Genomic DNA, 24,439 nt, shown 5'->3' with positions numbered 1-24,439 from the left:
CAATTACTGATACATTATGACGTGGATATAAGTACACACGTTCCATCAAGAATATCTAAATGAATGTATGTAATCTAGTAATGCACAATGTGCTGCGCCCATCACATACAAAAGGGCCCAATAATTAAAATTAAGGACTGTCCATGTGGATTGATAAGTGTCTTCCTGGATGACTACCAGAGTTGGGGGAACACGATGACCCATCGGGCACACAATTGCATTTTTAAGCACTAAAACTGGGTTAGCAAAAGTGGAGTTACTCCTTATTTAGTCTCTTTTTACAGGAGACGCACTATTAAAGCAAAGGTCTACCTCTGATTGCCATTTTACATGCAGAAACGTTTTACAGGATTTTGTTTTTTATATTTTTCCTAAATCACAGCCTTTATTACAATCCAATGTATTTGCCATTGTAAAGTTTCAAAGCAGAACTCCTTACGGCATATCGTTTACATGGAGTTTGTGCTGGAGAATTGCAGTCTGGAAAAATCAGTCCTTGTATGTAAACATTTAGGTTAACAAGCTTGTTGATGGTTATCAGTAGGCACCTGCAGCATTATGAATGCTGCTCTGGGGCCGTAGTACATTGTATGGACAGGTTACTATGAACTACAACGGTGTTTAACATATTCTTTAAGAATGGATTGAATCCTGTACTTTGCTTGCCCTGGGTAGGTATGTCAATTAGCCAATAAAGCCTAATAAAGGCTCTGTGCGCACTGGGAAGTGGAATTTTCTTGAGAAAATTCCGCATGCCCTCAAAGATTACCGCACCCGCGGTAAAAAACCGCGGGAAACCGCACCCGAAAACCGCATGCGGTTTGCTGCGGTTTTACCGCGGTATTATTCGCGGTATCGCCGCGGTTTTGCCGCGTGCGGGTTGGGATGTGCTTTATTGCTTTCAATGCAATAAAGCACATTGAAGAAAAAAAAAAAAAAAAAAAAAAAAAAAGTCATTTAATTCTGAGAGTAGATAGACAGAAGAATAGATAGAGGGATAGATAGATAGACAGACAGAGGGATAGATAGATAGAGAGATAGATGACAGATCGCTGCATTTCCCACGGTCGGCAGTGAGTTCACATTACCGGCCGTGGGAAATGACCGGTAATTACCTCTGCTGCTTTCATTCAGCCTGTCTCTGTGACAGTCGCGGCTGGATGGAAGCAGCGCTGGACGTCGGACCTGGATTACGCCGGAGCTTTGGTGCGGGAGGGGTTAATAAAATGGTGAACGAGGCTTGTTTGTTTTATTTAAAATAACGGATTTTTCGGTGTGTGTGTTTTCTTCACTTTACTTACGGGTTGATCATGTCAGCTGTCACATAGACGCTGCCATGATCAAGCCTGGGGTTAATGGCGGTGGTCCCCCACCATCATTAACCCCTTGTATTACCTTGCCACCACTGCTACACGGTGGCAAGAAGAGCCGAGGACACGCCGGTATTGTCGCATATTGCATGCGACAGTGCCGGGGCAGCTGCGGCTGATATTCTCGGCTGCCGGAGGGGGAGTGAGGCGGGGGACATTACCCTGCCCCTCTCCCTCCCCAGCCTGAGAATACCGGGCCGCCGCTGTGTGCTTACCTCGGCTGGAAGGTAAATATGCAGCGGAGCCCACGTTCTTTTTTTCCTATATTTCCGTTTTCTTTCTATGTGTGTTCTATGTGTTCTGTGTCTATGTGTTCTATGTCTGTGATGTGTGTGTGTGTGATCTGTGTGTGTGTTTACTCTGCTCCGCTTCCTCTTCCTGTAATGACATCACTTCCCTGCAAAACCGCAGACAAGCGATGCACATTACCGGAGGTAAACCGCGAAATACCGCAGGGAATAACGCAGGAAAACGCAGTGAACCGCACAGAATTTGCTGCCTGCGTTATTCCCTGCGGGATTTCTTGATTAACATTGAGTCAATGGAGAGAAATCCCGCAGCGACGTGCGGAAAAGAAGTGACATGCACTTGTTTTTGCTGCGGGATTCCCGCAGCAAAACACGCAGCTGTCAAATTCCGCCCAGTGCGCACAGGATTTTTTTTCTCCATAGGATTTGCTGGTGATTCACTGCAGAGATGTTATGAACATTTTCTGCAGCGAAACATGCAGCAAATCCGCGGCAAAATCCGCGAAAAATCCGGTAAGTGCGCACATAGCCAAAGACTACAGAGGATCTATAATTACAGTTCTGTTGTAGTGACCTCTTTTTCTTTCACCAATGATCGCTGGTTGTCGTGTTCTCTGCAAATAAAGACAACAGCCATCGACCACAAGCAAAAAAGGATAGGTGTAGGTGGGAAGAGAGCTTTCCTTATTGCTCTCCGTTATGCCCCTATTACAAGGACCCATCCAGGACATAAATAACCACTGATCTGCTATAAAAAAGCAGATCGATGGTCGTTTACTGGTCTGTTTAGTCAAGTTGACTGCACTTCCATGCACTACAAGCATTCTCTCACCAGAGAGAGTATCAAATGATTATCTCCCGTAACTGCAGAGAACGTGAGAACGTAAAAATGTGTGACTGGACCATATAGGCTCTATCGGTCAAACAGGACAATATCATTTATGATGGGCTAATATCAAAGTGGCCCTGTCTCCATACTATGCGGCTCCCAACAGGGAGGCAAATGATAATGGGAGGTATAGTAGGATAGCAGATCCACAGCTTTTTAGGTGGGCGCAAAACCATTCAGGGTATTTGCAATCACATCATTTTCATCTGTAACATGACAGAAACAAATCTGTAATACGAAAAAAAATTCTTTACTAAAAATGCAGATACATCAAACAAGCCTGAAGTTAAAGGAAACATTATTATGGCTACCGAACAGAGTAGCTGGCAAAGGCCAACGGTTCAGAGCAGCAGTGTACAGGCTTAGTGTAGACTTCATATTATTGTACACACATACGATCACATACACAGGTAAATATGTGTCAACACACCCATCCCATCAGGCACGTCAACACAGGAAACCGTGATCAAAAATGGTCAAAAACAAAGAATATACAGAATTAAATAAAGCAATAAGCCATTTACAAAGCATAGGAACAATACACATTGCAAAATATCTTACACTGGAGATTTACAGATAAGTGGACATGCTCTAAAATCAGCATACTTAGCTAAATTAAAAGCACATATGTTGAAAAGGTATATCATGGGAAGAAAGGGACCGATAAAAACCCGATATAAATCACACTTTTCCATAGGAACAAATATTTGGCTGCGCTAAAAGCCCTGGTAATAGTTTACGTAGAGGACTGGTGTAGGAACTATAGCAGTGTATGGGCTGCTCCACTAATCCAGGCTGTGAAGCCGCCGATAACCCATCCAGGAGAAGGCCGCAGATTAAACACAAGAATATTAAAAAAATAAAATATAAAAGTATTCTGCATAAAACGTATAATGTGTTACATCTTCTGCATTGTGGTGGTGGGCAATGCCAGTCTCACAGAACACGTAAAATAACTGCGGCCCTCAGTGGCACTGACCCCATATACAGTATGTATTACAGGTAAGCCGGACCCTGCAGTGACGCCCATACAATAATGCTAAACACCATTGAATGTAAACTTGGCTTCGGCCATAAAGTAATATCTTACACGCCATCCGATGCAATAAATAAAGTGGTCATACAAAACTCTTTTCTGGACTTTTCTAGCTATAAGGCATCTTCTGAACTCCTAATCTCTACATTCACCTTGTGGTTGGCGTCCTCACCCTAAGATCAAGTCTCCATACAGCAGATCATTTTGTGGGTGCTTGAAATTACATTTTTATTAAAAAAATGATATGCAGTTTTACATATTATGCACCCCCCACCTCCCTATTATACCTTTATTAACAGTGCTGTATAGTTTAGGATATGTTCACATTAGCATTAGAGCCTCTACTGCAAATTCCATCAGGTTTGAGGAGATCGCTTCTCTTCCCGGTCACACCACAATGGACCAACCCCATAGGGATTGGGATCCGCCAAACAGGTGTACAACCAATGGGGCACGTTTATGTTAGAAAACAAAACTTAGCATAAATCTGAACAATGTCCAAGACAATGGCATGATACAGTTTGTGAGAATCCCAACCAGCTGGTATTAAAGCGGGTGCCACGTTGAAACTTATTACAGATCCTTTCTTAAAAGGGAACTGGTCACCAGATTTTGCTGCGGCCACCACCAGTGAGTCCTTATATACAGTATTCTGGAATGCTGTGTATAAGAGCCCAGGCCGCTCTGTATAGCGTAAAAAACTTATTATACTCACCTAAGGAGCGGTCCGATCGAATAGGTGTTGCTGTTCTTTGGTCCAGCACCTCCTCTCTGCAGTGATTACTGTCCTCCTTCTAACGAACCCTGTGTGGATGCCGCGTCTACATCATCCACACAGGCCAGCATTGTGTGGCGCACTTTGATCTGCCCTACTGGAGGCAGAGCAAAGTACTGTAATGCTAAGGCGCAAAGAAAGGTTAAAGACCGCCTGCGCATGCACACTACAATACTTTGATTTGGCCTAAGCATGGCAGATCAAAATGCGCCTATGCAGGACCACAATACTGGCCTGTGTGGATGATGTACGACACGTCACCACACGGGACTGGGGAGGAGGATGGCGATCACCACAGAGAGGAGGCACCAGACCGGAGAGCAGTGACACCCATCGGACTGGACCGCTCCTTAGGTGAGCAATATACAAGTGTTTTTAACGTCATATAGAGTGGCCTGGGCTCCTATATACAGTACTCCAGAATGCTGTATACAAGAGCTCACTGGTGGTAGCTGCAGCTTATAGGGGCCAAATCTAGTGACAGGTTCCATTTAAAGCAATCACTACCAACCCTTTCAAATATGAACATTTGTGAGCCATGTTGGATCTAGTTCTTGGCTCCACTTAGGAGTTTCTCAAATCCAGTCCTCAAGGAACTCCTTACTTTGGTAACCCCCTATATGATGAACCACCTACAACCTTTACTATTAAAAGAGGTTGTCCAGGATAAGAAAGAAATTTCATTTTTTCCCTTAAATATAGAGTAACGTCTGAATGTTGTGGTGTCTGATTATTAGAATCAGGTGAATTGGGGTAAAGTACAATATCAGAGACATACCACTGACACACATATCAAGAGAAAAATAATAAATATATCCATTTTCCTAATTCAGGACATCCCCTTTAACCCTAGAACGCATACCTGGGGCCTGGCAGGCCTGCTAGGTTACTTGTTTTCTGTGGTAGATTTCTATGGTTGCGCGTTCTAGGGTTAAAGCAGCTGTGCTTCCGGGATTCCTAATGGACGGACTTTCCTGCCCTGATAAAAGCGTAGAGATACATCTCCTTGTGAAATTCATGGCTGATAACCAGATGGGCTGCTCCAGTAGAAGCCTGAGGGTCATTCATGAATATTTGGTTTGATCCTTCACGTGACCCATTCAATCCCTATCCAGTTTAATAAATGTTCACAACTAAGAAAATGACAAGATATAGTGTGACGTGTAAAACTACTAAAGCCGCCCATTCTCGGCAGGGGTCTCCTGCCCGGAGCGGCTGAACAGAATGCCAGTAACTTACTGTACGTAACAAAAATTACTTCATCTCATGCAACAAACATGAAAAATCCAAAATGACAAGCGCTGTACGTTTCACAATACAAACACGAGCAAATACTGCCACAGAAGCATTGTAGTGGGACTTTGTAATGCTTTTCTTTGCAGCGCACGGTATACAAAATACTACAAAACACCAAGTGCCCATACTAAGATTCCTACTTAGGAACATAAAATCAATTTAAAGTGTACCCGTCGTCTACCCGCGGTGGAGGCCGGCATGAAGACGCAGCAGTAACAGGGGGACGAGTGAGCTGCGTCCACAAGGACAGCGACGCGGCCACTGTGCGCAGGCGAGCAGGACACTTTATGAATAAGACAAGTCATGTAATGTGTGCGCAGGGTACCTGCACATCATCTGTACAGAGATACTATAGATACAGAGTTACTTATAATAAAGTGAATTTGAAAAGGTCTTGTTTCTTTATAAACTACATTGCCCAGTCATAGAGGAGGATCTCCCTCCTCACTGCTGCTCGCACCTCGTACTTTGCATAAAGGGCTGCAGGCACAATGGCAGTGAAGTGGCTTCCACACCATGGACTACAACACGTGACACATAGTGTCACAGACATAGCAGTGAAAATGCATTGCTGTAACTATTCTACACTTCTGTCGGTATATAAGGTTTTTATTTTTTTCTTAGAAGGTCATATATGTACATTTATATATTTACACACATTTTCCTCATTTTTTTTTAATACAATCAAGAAAAAAAGATACAATTTGTATCAACAAACAAAAGGTCAATTCTGGTTTAGTGAGGAGGGTATTTCGGCTGCCCACGGTCCAATCTGGCATCAGACTGGTCAATGGTTTGGGATTTTTAAAGCATTAGATCAATATGGGAAATGCTATTCACAATCAGAAATAATGTGGTGTCCAGAGGCGGCCCTCTATATACACAGGCTAGTGTATTACTCCATTGTAAGGGGCTCGGATACAAAGCTGAGTGCAGTCTAATGGAGTCAGAAGGACCTAATAAAGGCAGCGGGTAAAGGTCTCACACCTCAGACTTTAGTTGAGATCAACCAAAATGTTCAGTCATCAGGTAAAACGCAAGAGAAAGTAAAGCTCTGAAATGTTTCTAATAATTACAAACAGATCAGTGGTGATCCGGGTCCTGAGATCCCATATAATTGCTGCACCCCATGCCCCGCCGGCCCGAGAAGTGCAGCACGGCTCAGTGGACAGGAGCACATAGTGCTCATAGAGGGCGGTATGTATTAAATAGAGAGTATAGGCGTTGTACTGAATCCATACTCCGGACAGTGTGCGCACTCCGGCAGGAGCCGTGCTCTCCTGTCTGTAGAGTTGTGCCACGCCAACTGGGTAGGGGAGCGAGGGTTGGAGTGATCAGTGTGGATACAAGACCTGGACCATCATCTATCTAGTTGTCATTATTAGGGCAATAAAATGTGATTTTTTTTTTTGATTTTTTTTTTAAAGCTATAGCTACTCTTCGAGAAGAATCAATCATTTTAGCCGTCCAATTGCAAAAATTAAATGAATGGATTGATTCTTTTTTGGGGGGCAGGATTGACAAAAAGGCCTTTTGACCAAGAACGATCCTTCGCATAAAACATAGTAATCTTATAAAGTAAAGATCGTTCATTCGTCCCCCAGTACAACTGAACATGTATGGCCAAGATGAAGGACTGATGGCCAATATTGACTAGGATATGTATGGCTGCATCAGCATAACCATGGCTCACCAGACGATCCATTATCTCATGTGTCTGGCCACTTTTACACCGCTGCTCCTTATCCAGACTGGATGTCTAATGGTTAATTTCAGAGATTACAGCAGAAATCCGCAAGAGCTGCAGACCCTGAAAACATACTAAAAGTGACAACCAGAGGTAGCATGGTAGGGACTTCTTCACTTTGGTGATGGACAGAAGCAGCTACATTATATAGTGGATTCTGCCACAAAAACCTGCAATATGCAATCTATGCAAGTCAGGTTTCATAGAACCCCATATACATGATGTGATCAGAGACTGCTGTATAGGATGCACATTTCACCACTGTAACGTGGATTTTGCAATGGATTTCAGGCCGTCTTAGCAGTAACAAATTATTTACATGGCCTTTAATGTAATGCCAGCTCTCTGGGGGATGTTTTACACAATTACTTAGAATTAGGATCCGTTTGGGATGCAATTTCTGGAGTGAAGACGAGCCTGTGCCGTCACCTGACTGGTAATATGCTATAAACTATAACTACTTTGTAACGTTCCTCAATGGTGCCGTGCAAAGTGGGCATGAAAGTACCTGGACTCCTGAACAGTGGAATAAAGAAATTAAAGCAGCCGAAGACCCGTTCCTCAGAAAGCCAGAGAAAACCCTGACGGCAGCCTGACGTTCCGTTTGTTTCACAGTAAGAAACATGTAGGCAGTTATCACCTTCTCATGAAGAAACAAAAGGGCTCGAAGCTTGGCCCTTCTACACTTTCATGAAAAAAACTGAAGCCGACTAAAGTCCAGAGCACAAGACTCTGGCTGTGAGCGGCCTCAACATCTCTAAAATATTATACAATGGGTTCCTTAAAAAAATTAAATAAGATAGTGCTAAGGGTCAGCAACCTGAGTGCAGCAAAAGACAACCGAGAAAACGTCTGGCCTGGTAACGCTATCTGCAGTATTATTCCTATAACTACATAATAAAAACAAAAGCTCCTTCACCGAGAGAACGAAAAGCCGATTTCTCCAAAGTGATCCAGTACCTGCTGGAAAGAAGTGGGAAGGAGAGCGGCACCTTCTGCATGCTAAGCAATAGAAAGGTGGTGGTGTACTGATGGCCGGCACTGAACGGCACTGCTGACCTGCTCTCTGGTGACTCCTCCCGAACATCATGGACATGTACAAATCTCAGAAACCTCAACATGAAAGTTACATCAAAATTAGATTTAGGAACATACTCGTAACAGCTCCTCGTCAACTTAGGACTTGTCCTACGAGGAGACATTCCTAGATGTGTATTTCTTCTGCTGTTCCTGATCTTTAAGGCTACAAGCCCATTATCAGTGTTTGCAGTGTTTTGGATGCAGAGTTTTTTGCTACGTCCAAAACGCTGCGTTGTACAGTACAAGCACAGTGGATGGGATTTCTAGAGAACTCCTGCCCACTGTGCATGTACGGCCCGCAGCAACAAATGACCTGCGGTGCGGCTTTCTGAGCCACAAGCATGTAAATTCTTTGCTGCGGAGTTGCAAGCGAGAGATCGCAATGCCCTGAACCCTGATCGTGGGCAGCTGCGGTCTCCTGTAGAGGGGACTTGCGGCCCTGTAGGTTAAGACCCACCACGCCCAGGACACAGCGGGTCCTGATGGTGGGCATGTGCCCTAATAGATTTATTAGGAAACCTCGAGACAAGCGTCTACGTCATGATCTACAACACGCACTCTGCTGCATCTACTAAAATACTCATCCAAAATCTACAATAATGCTCCACACTGGTGGATACTGTCATGACATAGAGCAAGATCTTTATGTGTTCTGGCATGTAGGGATTTTACCTTTTAATACTTGTAGTTCCCTAGTCAGTACATATAGAATTTCATTATTTTTTTTACAAAATAATTAGCATTTGGCCGTAGTTCTGGTTACTGGCACAAATACAACTCGTTTAGTGATTGCATTTAGAGGCATATGGCTATTACTGAGGTATGACAGACGATTAAGAAGAAAAAACATCTAAAATCTGTAAAATATGTCATATGTGGTCTCTGAAAGATACAAACAGGTCCAAGCGGCCAGGAATAGAGGGTCTTTGCACAGTCAAGCAAAGACTTTCTTTTTCTGTAAATCACTAGATAAAACTATACACAGATAGATCGAGGCATCTATCTACACATTTATATTGAATTCAACTGCAAGTACACAATTAGGCATGCAATATAATTGCTAACAATGTGAATAGGTGCTTCTATGAACAGCTGAAGAGACAACATAATGCAAGCAACTCATGTGCTTTGATGATCTGCTGGGAACTCCAGCATCAGAGAGCTTAACCCACCCTTCCATCCTCCTTATTAAGAATAGGAACGAGTGACCTTACCCCCCAAGGAACTGAGGTTTAACCTGTCATGCAGGTTTAGCAGGGATAAATATACCTATACAATAAAATATGCACTCCTCCGGGAATGCTGTAAAGATCACAAAGTGTAGCTTAAAAAATAATAAATACAGGAAAAAGTTTGTTGTGTCCATACATAGATTACTTGGTGACAGAAAACTAATAACTAGGTCATCCAAGTAAGCAAAAATGTGTAGAACACCGCCAGGTTTTATTCAGGCAACTTGATCAATAGATACTATTGTCCAGACAATATAGGTGGGATTAACAGTGGTGATGACCTGATCTCAGCTTGGACACAATGACAGCGGCAAGCTGCTGTGCATCCGTCATGTGCGGGTTCTTCTCCATGACCGAGAGCACCACCCCTTGAGGAAAGATGTTGCACAAGTTCTTGTAGGTTTGATACTGATGCTCAGGAATGATGTGCTGCTCTCTGGGTTCACTGCTCATTATAGGCCAATGTGGCGACCTCCAGAGCTGCTCCATCTTTTCTGGCATACTCCTTACCATCACGGGTTCATAGCAGGGCTGCATCAGACTATTGCTGAGCGGGTAGGAGTGGTAGCTATAAGAGTCTGTGGGGCATGGTAAAGGATCCCAACTGGCATGCTGTTCACGGCACAACGGCGGCCTCCTTTGTCGCATTGGGTTGCTTTCATAAAGACGAGAATCAGAGATGCTATCCATTCTTGTCATCACTAATGCTCTACCAGGCTGAGCATTGGCAGTAGGGTGCATACTCTCCGGTGCTGGGTAATCCCCTGGACAACTGGACCTTGCTCCAACCAAAGGATGTTGTATGTGAAGAGCCAAATGTGACGATGACGGTTTACGATGAGTCTGCATGGGCTCTTCCTGCCCATAGCTCTGCACTCGCGTTAGTGCTTCATGATAGCCATGTACAAATGGTTGTAGCCTGCTCTGTGGAGGTCTTTGAGGCTTTACCATATCTTCATGGCCTTGGTCGCTGATGCCCAAATAAAGGTCACTGTAAGAAGAATAAGAATCGCTACTAGTGTGGCTCATGCAGCTGTCAGGACACGGGCTGGAGTTCCTGGAAAAACCTGCTCGGTCCTGTTCAGAGGTGTAATAGTCCGAGCTGTGCATACTACTTATACTTAGGTTGGAAAAGTCACTAAGCATTGAGTAATAACCGTGGTCTCCAAGTGACTCGTATTTCGGATAATCCTCTGTGTAACTCACAGAATTGCCATGGCTGTTGGTCACCAAAATTGGTGGGTAGTGTACGCTTGCCATGTGTTCTAGAGACGACTTCTGGTGAGAAAACTGTGATGACCCAGGTACAGGACTACTTGCTGAGCGAGTGTTCAAAGCACTTACAGCGTGGCTTTTGGGAGGCGGCAGAGTTGGAACGCTCAAAGCTGACACAAGTGATGGAACAGAGTTAGCCTCTGACTTGCGGGCTGCTGAAAGTCTCTGCTCTGGTTCAACCGCTGCAGATCGAATACTCGGATCAGACTGTCTTTTGGGGGCTATACGTTTAGCTTCAAAGGACCCATCTGCCTTGGAAATAGATGGGCCAGTTCCACATTTAACCAGGGCACCTTCACTCATTGTCTTTACAGCTGACAGCTTGGCACTGATACGTAGCTCGTCCGCCACTGACCTCAGAGGCTGGTTTGCTCGCTCAGGGTGATAGTACTTGCACTTGTGCCCATAGGTGCATTTTTTTCCTGAAGTGAAAAAAGAAATCGTTAAATATATAAAATACAAATACTAAAATTCTGATTTATTTTGGTTTCGTCTATATGGTTGCAGGTCCAAAACAAGTAAAGGACAGAATATATCATACTTCCATAATCTCACCGTGCCATAAACACCCAAGTAATACAAAACTAAGCAAACCTTACAACTTGACAATACAGAATGGTATTTGTTTTTTGGGCCCAAGCTTAACCTACTGTGAATGCTACATTTTCTATATTTCTTGTTCTACAGTTAATAGTCTCTATTCTCCCAACTTCAAATACATCACACCGGATGAGAAAACAAACACCCCTGTAACAACTACCTACCATACGGGCAAGGTTGCTTCTTATGCTCCGGTACAACGGGCTTTTTACGCAGGAAATTTTCCAAGCTGGGGCCATGTCTTCCTAGAGGATCGTCAGGAGGCATAAACCTGGAAATAAAGGAAAGTTAGTCACCACACATTTTATCACGTTCCCATGTAGCCTACACACAGTTTATTTGTGGAGAAAACTGACTGCATTTAAGAGCAAAGTGGATGTCATTTTGAGAAAACTCATTCCCATAGTACAATTAAAGAACCACTCTAGTGGGGTTTTTTTTCAGTGCTGGAGTGGTGCTTTTATAATCTAAGGTCCAATACCCTCCGGAGGAGTCTTTGCCAACGCCACTCCGGTCCCTCCACACCATCCTGTGACTAAGCTCTGACTGGCTGGAAATGAGAAGTTACGTCACAAGATCTCAATACAACTCTATGAGAGCCAGAACATGGTTCTCATAGAGTTACATTGAGTTGTGACCTCCAGCGAGCTCTATGAGACACTGGAGCTGCCGGCAGGTCACAAACTGGAAAAGACCAACCGAAGCTGCGCAGATAACAAATGAAGACACCAGAGGATGTGTATACGACCGAGAACACAGAACTTAGATTTAAAGCACCTCTCCAGTGGTTAAAAAAAAAAAAAGAAGTGGTGCTTTAAAGACTATGTTGAACTGTTTTTATTGCCTTTGTTTACCCTTTTAATCGGGAGCCTGTATAAACACAGTTACGTTTTTAAAAGTAGAATCCTATCAATTCAGCACTTACGCGTTTTCATTAAAAAACAAAAAAGCAAAAACAAAAGCTTCAAATCTGTAACAAAAATGGCTAAAATCTCCCCCAAGAAACGCTTATAAAACCTGCAGCAAAAACGCAATAGCAGAAGAGTTACATTGTGTATTTTGGTGCTGATACCTGCAGAAAAAAATGCAGCGCATTTGCTCGTGATAACAGGTCATTGGGGAATTTTTTGTATTTGATTAAATATGTGCTCAAGCGATAGATAATTTCCAAACATTTAGGTAGACTCAATACACGTTATTCACAAACTTTTTGCAGTAAAGTGGAATTTCTTAGCATATTTTGATGAAATTGGTGACATTATGGTTAGCCAGATGCTACAGACAACGTATGACTAGTTATGAACGTGTCTCTAGAGTCCATAGTTGGATGAAAAAAACGCTGCATGAAACCTTTCAGCTTTAGGACCAGTCCAATGCAATCGATGCACCAGATGATTGGGATCAATCCTATTGAAAGCTATTAAATTAGTACTTGTCGTTTCCCAACCACAAAAGAGCAGAAAAACAAAGAGTGGCCGATACATCGGGCCTTACTGATAACAGTTGCTTTAACAGTTATAATCTGTCAGCCGTGTTGACAAAAAAATTACAAAGTGATAAAGAGTACCGTATTTTCCGACGTATAAGACGACTTTTTAACCCCTGAAAATCTTCTCAAAAGTCGGTGGTCGTCTTATACGGCAGTGCACGGTGCAGTCATGGCTTTACACACAATAAAAGATATTCTCACCTCTCCTCCGTGCCCGCGGTGCCTCCAGCTGTTTCTTGCAGCCCTCAGGCACACAGACCCCACCGTGATAGCATCCGGTGTATGGAGCGGCCGCTGCAGGATGTCGTCATGGCTATACTACAGTTGAATGCTTTACGTCGCCAGAAAACATTCAACTGCAGTAAAGCACTGACAGCAGCGGCGGCCCTGTGTATTGGACGCACTTTACTGCAGTTGAATGCTTTGTGGCGCCGTAAGGCATTCCACTGTAGTAAAGCCATGACGACATCCTGCAGCAGCCCCTCCGTTCATGCTATCACGGAGGGGTCTGTATGTATATCTTTTATTGTGTGTAAACAACTGCATGATAGGGGACAGAAGGGAAGCAGCAAGAGGGCATTATTAAACAATAAGCTCATTACTGTATGGGACATTACAGCAGGACACATTACTATACAATGAGGACATTACAGCAGGAAGGCATTATTAAACAATGGGTTCATTACTGCACGGGACATTACAGCAGGGGATTTCACTAATCAATAGGGATATTACTCGGGTTGGCTTACACTCGAGTATATACGATATATCCCAAACTCTATATTTTAACTGGAAAAGTTGGGTGTCGTCTTATACGCCCAGTCTTATACGCCAGAAAATACGGTACTATAAAACACACCGATACGCACACTTCTCTGTATTAAAAGCAACAATTATTAGCAAGGATGTAACTGCTAATAATTGCACTTCATTAAATTATACCACACTTACTTGTCATTGACAAATGAATACATAAGAAGCCTTTCTTCAATAAACTTCTTCCACTCAGGTTTCTCATTCTGGAGGTCTCTGTAGTTGTCGTTGGACACAATGATGCCATCAGAATCAAAAGACAGCTTAACGATGAAGCGGTCATCATAGCAGACCACTCTGCGGCCCTGCACCCTGCGTGACGGAGTAAAGACCAATATCTTCTCCTTTTCTAGTTTGCGAAGAATCTCTTGATCTAAGGAGACAAAAAGAAATATGAACAACCTGATAAACTGTAACTACTACTCAATGTATCTTGCTACGTAATGTGAGAATACGCAATGCATTTTTTTCTTCTAACAGACATATCGGCCTCTTCCAGTCAACGATTCCTAGATAATAAAAGGCCTATACCTCTGCGGCACGCGACCTTACATCTGCTATTACAAGTCACATTTCATGTTGTGGTGATAAAAAAGAAGAAATATCAAACAAATAGCATTTCTATGGAATTTCGTATAAATCGGATATTCCCGGCTTAATATTGTGAAACTACATCTATGACAAAGCGGTGCCGAATATCCACAGCTCTAATAACATGAAATACCAGTGATGGGGGCGTCAGGTCGGGATTGCTCTTTTCTCCACGCCGGAACAAACACTGTAATATCCTTATGTCCTTTCTCGAGAAACCATTCCACAGCCAGCTGTATTCCTCGACAAGAGAAGACTTCTTTATTGCCATGGCTAAAAAAAATGAGAAACAAAAAAGAGGTAAGAAAGGCACAGACCATGACACTATCATCGTTCTATACCTGCCACAATAATGAGCAGTCAAGTCATTACTTGCAATTAGAAATAAGCAAATAAATTCAAGTGGAAATAAATTTCACTCGAATTTTATAAAGAGCTGCGTTTGTCACAATGTGTATTTTTTGTAATTCGCTTACACCGCTGGATGACAATTTTCTGAGCAATAAAGGGCCATCAAAAGGTTAAAAAAATTCCTTATACTCAACTAAACGCTGACCTCTCCAGCCCCTCTGCTACTCACTGCGCCCTGGCCGATCCTCCTCACACCCTCTGATCCCCATGCACGTGCAGTGACCCTCCGTGCGCAGGCACAGAACCCTACTGCGCCTCAAGCTGGAAGTTCTGTGGATTCCTGCGCAAGCGGCGGCAATCAGATCATGCGGTGAGGACCAAATGAATGGCGGTGAGTAGGGGATGGGCTGGGGAAATGAGCGATGAAAACGATTTTTTTTTTCTTAAATTCTTTTAAATATTTTGTTAGTCATGCTCTTGAGTATTCATAAGAAAGAAAGTTAAATTTGTTGAAAACCACTTCTCTACAAAACAAAATTATTTTCATTTTTGTAGTGTATTTGCACTTTAAAAGGAGAATTTGCCCATTGTTTGTATCTGAACTCATGGTTAGATACAAGCATATTGAACGTCAGAAGGCTGGCCCATTCGCAGCAGGATCGGCTAACCATATAATGTGTATGGGGGTCTCCTGACTCCATAGACTGGAGATAATGGGGGAGGAGATAAAGGACCAGGAAGATTGAACTTGGCTTTCGTCATTGAAAACTTACATATATGTTCGACTATCCAATAAAAGTATATAATAGCCAAAATTACTTATCAATTACATATAACATAGATCAGAAAAAATAAATATTACCCATGTTTAACAACAGTAGACTTCTAGCTATTGCAGTGACATCGATATCTCCTGGGGATGTTCAATAAAACGTGCGTTGGGGCGGCAGAGACTCTGATTCCACTATTCATACTTCACATGTAAATCCTTAACTAAAAGATACTCATTATGGGGACAAGAACCGTATCCTAATATACTATGGAATTTTATTATCCTCTGCCTGGTACTAACTTATATTTTATTATGTGGTACCAGTGTCCCGGCTATAGCTAGCATTCTACTGTTATTAAACATAGGTGATATTTATTTGTTCGGATGTATCTTGTATGTAATTAATAAAGTGACTTTGGCTGTTATATACTATTATTGAATAAATGATATGTTGGACTGACCAGAACGTTGATGGGAATGCTGGAGACTAATGTGTGTGTATGGCAAGCTCAAAATGACTATTTCTTTGGCTTGCATTTCAAACTCCTCCTTATAAAATCATTATAAAATCAAAACAATGTATAGATTATTATTATCACTTATGCAGGTTAATCTGACACTATGCAGGGAGAGGAGACACCCAGCAAGAATCAGGCACTATCCTAATCAATGTGCCTATTGTACGGGAGCGGCCGGGCGTCATACAGTTGCCATAGTAACCTTGCCACCCAGCGTGCGGTTGCGTCTCACCACGCTCAGTGATAGACTGGGTAGGAGGACGCCTGGGGGTGAACTTTACTGGCACTGATGAATCTGTCATAAGACAAAGAAGGATAAGAGTGAGAGTCAGATGGTGGGAATTAGTATATACAAACCATCGCAGCTGTGATATATACTGTATATATATATATTACACACATACATACACACACACTTTTGTTACGACGATCACAAGGTCGCGTTATGTAACACTACATATACCCTAATACTATCCTGTGTATTTATGCTATTGCAATCCCTGATGAGTATATGAACTCCGGTGATGGACGCTTGTATATAAAGTCCACCTGCCTCTGCTGCACAGTTATTTTTTGATGCAATGCTTGTAGGAGAGAATACCTCAGTAACTGGCATCAAATGAGGGATTATTTTTTTTTTCAAATTATTTAGAGGCATTTGAGTGCTATTGCCGATTTGTCATAATACTGATGTGTGCATAAGAATTCAGAGGGGATCTGTCACCAGGTATTTGCCCCCTTAATCTGAGAGCTGCATAATGTAGAGACAGAGACTCTGATTCCAGTTGCTCGTTGTAGTCTTGACAAAACTGTTGTTTCATCTGCAGGAAATTATCACTAGAAGGTAGTAATCCCTCTCTATTAATTCCTTAACGACCGCGGGCAATATTATTATTTTATATACTATATTATATGCGGGGATACACACACGTCAGCTGATTTGTACGGCTGACATGCATGTCTCGCAGGCGCGAGAGGATCCACGTTCTGCCCATGCCTGTTAACCCCTTAAATGGCGCTGTCAAAATGTGACTGCCATTTAAATCCCCAGCACGGTAAATCTGTACTCACCGGGCTCCATCGGCATCACAGTGACGATAGCTGATGGCTGTCATGGTAGCACAGGGTCATGTGATGACGCCTGTAGCTCACTTTCTCTTTCTCCAGGCCGGCTGCTGCCAGTGACAAGAGGTGAGTATTTCAGGTGATCACAGCTGTGATCAACAGAAAAGAATGAGCGATCAGACTGCTGATCCTTATTGTCCCCTAGGGGAACAAACTAGTAAAATAAAATAAAAAAAAAAAAATTAATAAATAACCCCAAAAACCTAAAAGTTCAAATCCCCCCCCTTTCGCCCCATTGAAAATTAAAGGGTTAAAAAATAAAATAAATAAACATATTTGGTATCGCTGCGTTCAGAAATGCCCGATCAAAATATAAAATCAATTAATCTGATCGGTAACCGGCATAACGGCAAAAAAAAAAATTCCAAACAAAATTATGTTTTTTGTTTGCCATGAATTTTGCGCAAAATGCAATAACAGGCGATCAAAACGTAGCATCAGCGCAAAAATGGTACCAGTAAAAACGTCAGCTCGGGATGCAAAAAATAAGCCATCACTGAGCCATAGATTCTGAAAAATGAGAACGCTACGGGTTGTGGAAAATGGCACAAAACGTACGCCACTATTTTTGGACAAACGTCTGATTTTCTTTTTAACCCCTTAGATAAAAGTAAACCTATACATGCTTGGTGTCTACGAACAAATACCGACCTGAGGCATCTCACCCACACATCAGTTTTACCATATAGTGAACATGGTGAATAAAATATCCCAAAACCAATCATGCAATCAAACTTTTTTTTGCAATTTTTCCGCACTTGGAATTTTTTTTGCTGTTTTTCAGTACACTATATAGTAAAACTTATGGTTTCACTTAAAAGTGCAACTTGTGCGGCAAAAAAACAAGCCCTTATATAGCAAGATTGACAGAAAAGTTATGGCTCTAGGAAGAAGTAGGGCCGAAAAAAAAAATAAGATTCTTCTCACTCGAACAGACCACTTGGGATAAACAGGTTTCATTTTTCCAAGTGATCAATATAGGACCCATCCGCTGAAGAAATAAATCTGTTTTATATATAAATATATTTGTAAACCAACCTCATCGCCACGTTACTTCCATCGATGACAATGGGTCTGAGGTTGTCCGTGTTGTCAACAACTTCATCTTCTAAAGATAGTTCTGGACTCGCAATCTCTTTGGGGCAATGGCCTCTGGGTACTAGGCTGGTAGTGACCATGTCACCACTGGTCTGGGCCTCTGAATCGCCCTTATTTCCCAGTCGCACCAGCTCAGCGAGGATATCATTGATAAGGGCATCGGCTCCCAGCTTGTTGAGGACAGCTTGGATTTGATCTCCACTGTATCCCAACTTTAGGGCGAAGTCCATCTTAGCTTGGTACTCCTTGTCCAGGTGACTCTTGGGGTCTACCAGCTTTGTTTGGTGCTCCGGCAGAACTTGAATGCTGCTCTGTGAAAAGCTGGGACGGTCCAAACACGGTGATCTACAAAGTTGTCTGTGTGGCTTACTTGCGATGTCTATTCCTTGAAAAAGAGTATTAACATAGCTCCCAATCCCACTCCGGCCTCCCTGCTCGGCTTCACTCTCTGAGCTGGTCCATTCATCAGATTCACTGCAGTCTCCAAGGTCTTGTGAGTAGTCCATCTCATTTGCAGCCGCCCTTTCTTCTTTTGACGGCCTCTTCTTTTCCATTTCCAGTTTTCTGACCATGGACCACGCCGTCATCACGTTTAGCGGACGACCAGAGATCTTCAAGCTCCCCCTCTTTCACGTAATACTTTTCCGATCAGGTGTAATATATGGCATCTTCCTGGCTATGCGGCACCGCCTCAGCTTAGGGACGTAATGTCTTGCAAGGTATGTTCGGTGATACAGGTAAATAATGTATCCCTGCAGAAGAGAATACACAAGATTAGTGCAAGGGACACGGGAATAATAAAGACCGTAAGACAATAAATAATAACCTCAGGCAACGCAAAAACTTGTACAAAGTTATTTTGACTACAGGCTGGCGATATCCATACCGTGCTCCGGAATAGGCTGCCGCTATTTAAGCGGCAGGAAATACACAAAGTTCTTCTTACTCACACACAAAAAAAAAGCGTCAAATTTCGATTGGCCTTGTGTGACGATAGAAAAGCAGTTCCTCTATTTCACTTGAGCTTTGTTCACAAGTCTGGGCCATGGGAGGATATAAAAGTGGAAATATGTTCAAAAGTAGCAAAGAATCTCCTCCATTTGCCCTTGTTCCATGTACTTAAAGTGACTCGGTAAACATGTTTTTGCCAGCAAATCTGAGAGCAGCATGATGAAGGAAATGAGACCTTGATTCCAGCGATGTGTCACTTACTGGGCTGCTTAGTGTAGTTTTTATAAAATCACTGCTTAATCAGCAGTAGATTATCATTACAGGACTACTTGGCGTGCTGCAGGTAGTCCGGCATATTCATGAGCTCTGTATAACTGCTAGATCTGCAGCAGAGAAAACGTTGAGTTTATCAAAAGGACAGCAAACAGCTCAGTAAGTAACACATCACTGGAATCAGGGTCTCTAGCTCTACATTATGCTGCTCTCAGATGGGGGAGAAAAAACTTGGTGACAGATTCCCTTTAACGTTTTTTGGATGGAACAAAGAATATTTTGCCATCGTAAAAAAAAATTGGCAGATAGATTGGGAAGTGGGGGGAAGGGAGGCGTTTATTAACATTAAAGTCTATTGGAAACGGGTCATAACAGATGGATAGCTTATGTCATCCATCAACAGATCTGTTTTTAGCACTGCACATGCTCAGAATGAGAGACGCTCACAGACCATGCTAATAAAACAGAGCTGCAATAAAATAAAACAAAAAAGAAAAAAAGCATCCAGAATAAAAGCCAAGTTATTTATTTAGATACTGAATCTACTACTAAAATGCTGTCATGCCCCATCACATATTACAGATCTGTTCCCTCTATTACAATAATGTGATAAAAGACATCCCAATCCTTTCACCTATTTGTATAAAGCATGTGCAGTCTTCTGGCCTTCACAGTGTGTGGTGATATAGCTCTAGGTGCCCATCATACAATTACATACGAGCTACAGACATTAAGGAGATTGTTGTAATTTTTCTATTTACAAAATCAAGACTTCCTTTGAAAACATTTTGAATCTCCATAAATCCAAATCCCCAACACCAATGTTACCGCATGCCCTCATCATCTCCAGCCTCAACTACTGCAACCTCCTCCTCTGTGGTCTACCCAGTCTATCCCTAACTCTGCTGCCTGATGAATCCACTTCTGCCAAACGCTTCCCCAACGCCACATTATCCAGAGAATTCAGCTTAAAATACTAATAATGATGTCCAAAGCCATAATATATCCCCTCCAAACATCTCCCACCTAATCCACCAATACTTCCCCAGACGGAATCTCCGGTCTTCACGAGCTCTTTTTTCCACTATCCCTGTATATTCTTTAGGCTATGTGCGCACGCTGTGGTCACCACAAAGACGCAGCCAGAAAAAAAAAGCTGCAAGGTGCGGACAGACAAACTGAAATCTCAGACTTTGCTGGGGAAGGAAATGCATGCAGTTTTGGGACCGAAACTGCACCCAAAAAACACGGCAAAAAAATGCAGCGTGCGCACAAGGCCTAAGAGTCAGGGATTTATCCAGAGCTTCCCCCATCCTCTGGAAATCACAGCCTCAGAACATCTTAAATCTTCTAGCATAACCTGAAAACTCAGCACTTCAGGAAGCCTGCAACCTGCAATAACCCCGCTACCACCAGAGCTGTTCCAACCCACCAACCTAGAGCCACCTTACCCTTTTACCATGTAGATTATAAACCCATGAGAGCAGGGTCCTCTCTGTGCATTTATTATACTATTACATGGACAGTGACATGGACGTGATGGTACAATAATAAAAACACAAGATACTAGATCTACCCATTGATGAGATTTTCTCTCTTCAAACGTCCGAGGACATCGGTCTGATCTTAAACCGCAATGCACAGAGAGCACCAGTTAGGAGCCCTGCGGCCAGTCCGATGTGCACGGACGTCTGAATGAGCCCTTAGTGTGTCATTTTTTAGTGAACAATCCTTTCTAGCATCAATTAGACATTAAAACCCTTCATATGTTGTCATGCTCCATCACAAGAGATATTATTGAAGCACAGCTTGGCCATTAACCACTTGGCAAGAACATCCTACAATCCATTATCGCTTACCCAAGAACGTCCCTCTACAATACTTAAAGGACTCTTCAAAACTACAATTACAATAATAAAGCAAGGTAAAGTGTCTGGGAAACAAAGAATAAGATGTAAAGCCAGGTCAGCTCCCCTTCCAGAGGCACCATGACATCAGCCCCAGCCTACGTCCACTTACTCTACAATGTCGCACTCCTAGTCCTTGCTACAAGGATTGATATGAAGCACTAGACGCTGCACACATCAGATAGGGGGGCTGCGCAGTTATACATCTAAATGTTTAGCCATGAAAGTCATATAATAGAAGTTTGAGTATATGCCACATCTTTGATAAACAGTAAAGTACATATTATAGGTAGCGTGATCATGCAATTATTTCAACAAAGCATGTCTCCTGCAAAGGACTTCTCCTTTTCATTCCAATTTTCAGAAGCTCACAGCACTATAACTATATAATGGCAAAGAATTCTCTGACAATCTGAAAAATAGAATTGTTGCTCTACATTAAGACGGCCTAGCCTATAAGAAGATTGCCAATACCCTGACACTGAGCTGCAAAAAGGTGGCCAAGACCATACAGCGGTATAACAAGACAGGATCCACTCAGAACAGGCCTCACTATGGTCAACCAAAGAAAGAAGCTGAGTGCACGTGCTCAGAGTCCTATCCAGAGGTAGTCTTCTCAAAATAGACCAGTGTTTCTCAACTCCATTCCCCAAGACCCACCAACAGATCATGTTTTCAGGTTTTCCTCAAGCAGCCTTTCAGGATTTCCTTAAGGTTGCACAGGTGATGGAATTATTCCCTGTCTAATATCGAGGAAAACCTGAAAACATGATTTGTTGGTGGGTCTTGAGGACTGGAGTTGAGAAACACTAAAATAGATGTATGAGTGCTGCCAGCATTGCTGCAGATGTTAATGGGGTGGGGGGTCTGCATGTCAGTGCTCAGACAATACGCTGCACGCTGTATTAAATTTATATGCATGGCTGTCGTCCCAGAAGGAGGGCTCTTCTAACGATGATGCACAAGAAAGTCCACAGTTTGCTGAAGACAAATAGACTAAGGACATGGATAACTGGAGTCATGTCTTGTGGTCTGATGAGACCAGGATAAACTTATTTGGTTCAGGTGATGTCAACCGTGTGTGGCGGCAACCAGGTGAGGAGTACAAAAGACAAGCGAGTCCTGTCTACTTTTAAGCTTGGCGGTGGAGGGTCATGGTTTGGGGTTGCTGACTTTGAGGACGTTCATTGAGGGAACCATGAATGCCAACATGTATTGTGTATACTGAAGAAGGGCATGATCCCCCTTCCCTTAGTATTCAAACACAATAACGACCACAAACACACAACCACTGCCTTGCTAAAAAAAAATGAGGGTAAAGGTGCTGGTCTGGCCAAGAGTCTACAGACCTAAACCCTATGAAGCATCTGTGAGGCCTCCTCAAACGTAAGGTGGAGGAGCGTAAGGTCTCTAACATCCACCAGCTCCGTGATGTTGTCATGGAGGATGGAAGAAGATCTAGTGGCTCCTGTGAAGCTCTAGTGAACTCCATGCTCAAGAGAGTTAAGGCAGTGCTTGAAAACAATGGCAGCCACACAATATATTGAGACTTTGGGCATTTTCATTTAGAGGTGTACGCACTTTTGTTGCCAGCGGTTTAGACATTAATGGCTGTGTATTGAGTTATTTACAGTGCACACCAAATTTACACTGTTGTACGAGCTGTACATTGACTACTGTACATTGTATCAAAGTGTCACATCTTCCATGCTGTCCCATGAAAAGAAAATATTTACAAAATGTGAAGGGATGTACTCACTTTGTGATATACGGTACATATATAGCTATTTGCCCAGCAAAGGTTATTAAACAAAAAAAAAAAAAAAAAAAAAAAAAAGAAGGGTCCTGATATAGTTGATAAAAAGTTGTACCAACATATAAAACAGAAGAGTAGAGTGAGGTTTTCTGTACAGTGGGTCAGCACAACGGGCAGGTATACATAAGTGGATAACCATTATCAGCCATGGAGACGCTGACAAAGCAGCACATGATTACCGTATATGTTCACAATCACAATTCCTTACCAATGTGAGTCACAAAGTCAGATCAACGAGTGATCTATCTTTTTTGGAAAGTTCCCAGGAGGAAATAAACCTTTTTTTTTTGCCTGAAGGTCTGATTTACATATATAGGGAATTCATATTTATAGGTACGCAAGACGTGAAAGAACAATCAATCAGAGAAAAATTAGGGAAACTAGACAATGGAGGAACTAAAAAAAAGATGAAGGCAGCATAAACCTCTCCAAAACAAGAGTGAGAAAAGAAAAAAACAATAACAAAAATGTCCTGATACTCCATAACTGTATCATCTACCCTGAGGATGTATGATTTAGTATTTACTTGGAAAACTAATTGAAATTTATGTAATCAGTCTGTAAACCACCATAGATTTACTGTCAGGATTTGTTCACGCTGCTCTAGTTTTGCCATAGGTAATACCGTACCAAGGTGGATAGTTTAAATAACTCACAGCAGAAATTTGCAGAAAAAAAGCCAAAGAGGTTGTGAGGACAGGTCTGTGGACCGCACAGGAATAATGGCCATGATGTGGTTTATATGTGGTGCAGTGCACTGATCGCCCTGTAACGGAGGCCATGCCATTCACAAGCATTTCCTGCTGGAGGCTCCTGTATGAACTTGGTAACCCTGATTGGTGCCAGTGAGCGATGGCACAACAGCTGTTATTAGAAATTATTACATATGATCAGCCACTATCGTGGAATCCGCCTCTTGGCTCTCTACCATACAAGTCACATAAAGGAAATGTGTTTGAGAGCAAATCCGGAAGGGTCCCTCATCAATTTGGGTTTTCATATGACTCTGTGTTTCAGTCACATACAGTGGAATGGATTTTATATATAATAATAATTTAATAATAATTATTTTATTCATTTATATAGCGCTATTAATTCCACAGCGCTTTACATACATTGGCAACACTGTCCCCATTGGGGCTCACAATCTAGGGTCCCTATCTGTATGTCTTTGGAGTGTGGGAGGA

At 42.5% G+C, this 24,439-nt stretch overlaps 1 protein-coding gene across 2 annotated transcripts in view; it reads right to left on the bottom strand.

Moving 5' to 3' along the window:
- Nucleotides 1-4,758: 4,758 nt before the first annotated feature.
- ZC3H12B (zinc finger CCCH-type containing 12B) overlaps nt 4,759-24,439 on the bottom strand; it is an 84,141-nt gene continuing 64,460 nt past the window's right edge. For both annotated transcript variants that reach the window (XM_075323894.1, XM_075323895.1), the window contains exons 2-6: nt 18,246-19,057; nt 14,575-14,714; nt 13,989-14,223; nt 11,713-11,819; nt 4,759-11,370 (exon numbers count right to left, since the gene is read on the bottom strand). In XM_075323894.1, the coding sequence (XP_075180009.1) occupies nt 9,938-11,370; nt 11,713-11,819; nt 13,989-14,223; nt 14,575-14,714; nt 18,246-18,892 (2,562 nt within the window). In that variant the 5' untranslated portion in view covers nt 18,893-19,057 and the 3' untranslated portion in view covers nt 4,759-9,937. The remainder of the gene's footprint in view (nt 11,371-11,712; nt 11,820-13,988; nt 14,224-14,574; nt 14,715-18,245; nt 19,058-24,439) is intronic.

This window comes from Anomaloglossus baeobatrachus, chromosome 9 (genome assembly GCF_048569485.1).
Source record: "Anomaloglossus baeobatrachus isolate aAnoBae1 chromosome 9, aAnoBae1.hap1, whole genome shotgun sequence".
Taxonomy (NCBI): domain Eukaryota; kingdom Metazoa; phylum Chordata; class Amphibia; order Anura; family Aromobatidae; genus Anomaloglossus; species Anomaloglossus baeobatrachus.
Note: the sequence above shows the minus strand (reverse complement) of the source record. Positions and strands in the feature narration are given on the sequence as shown.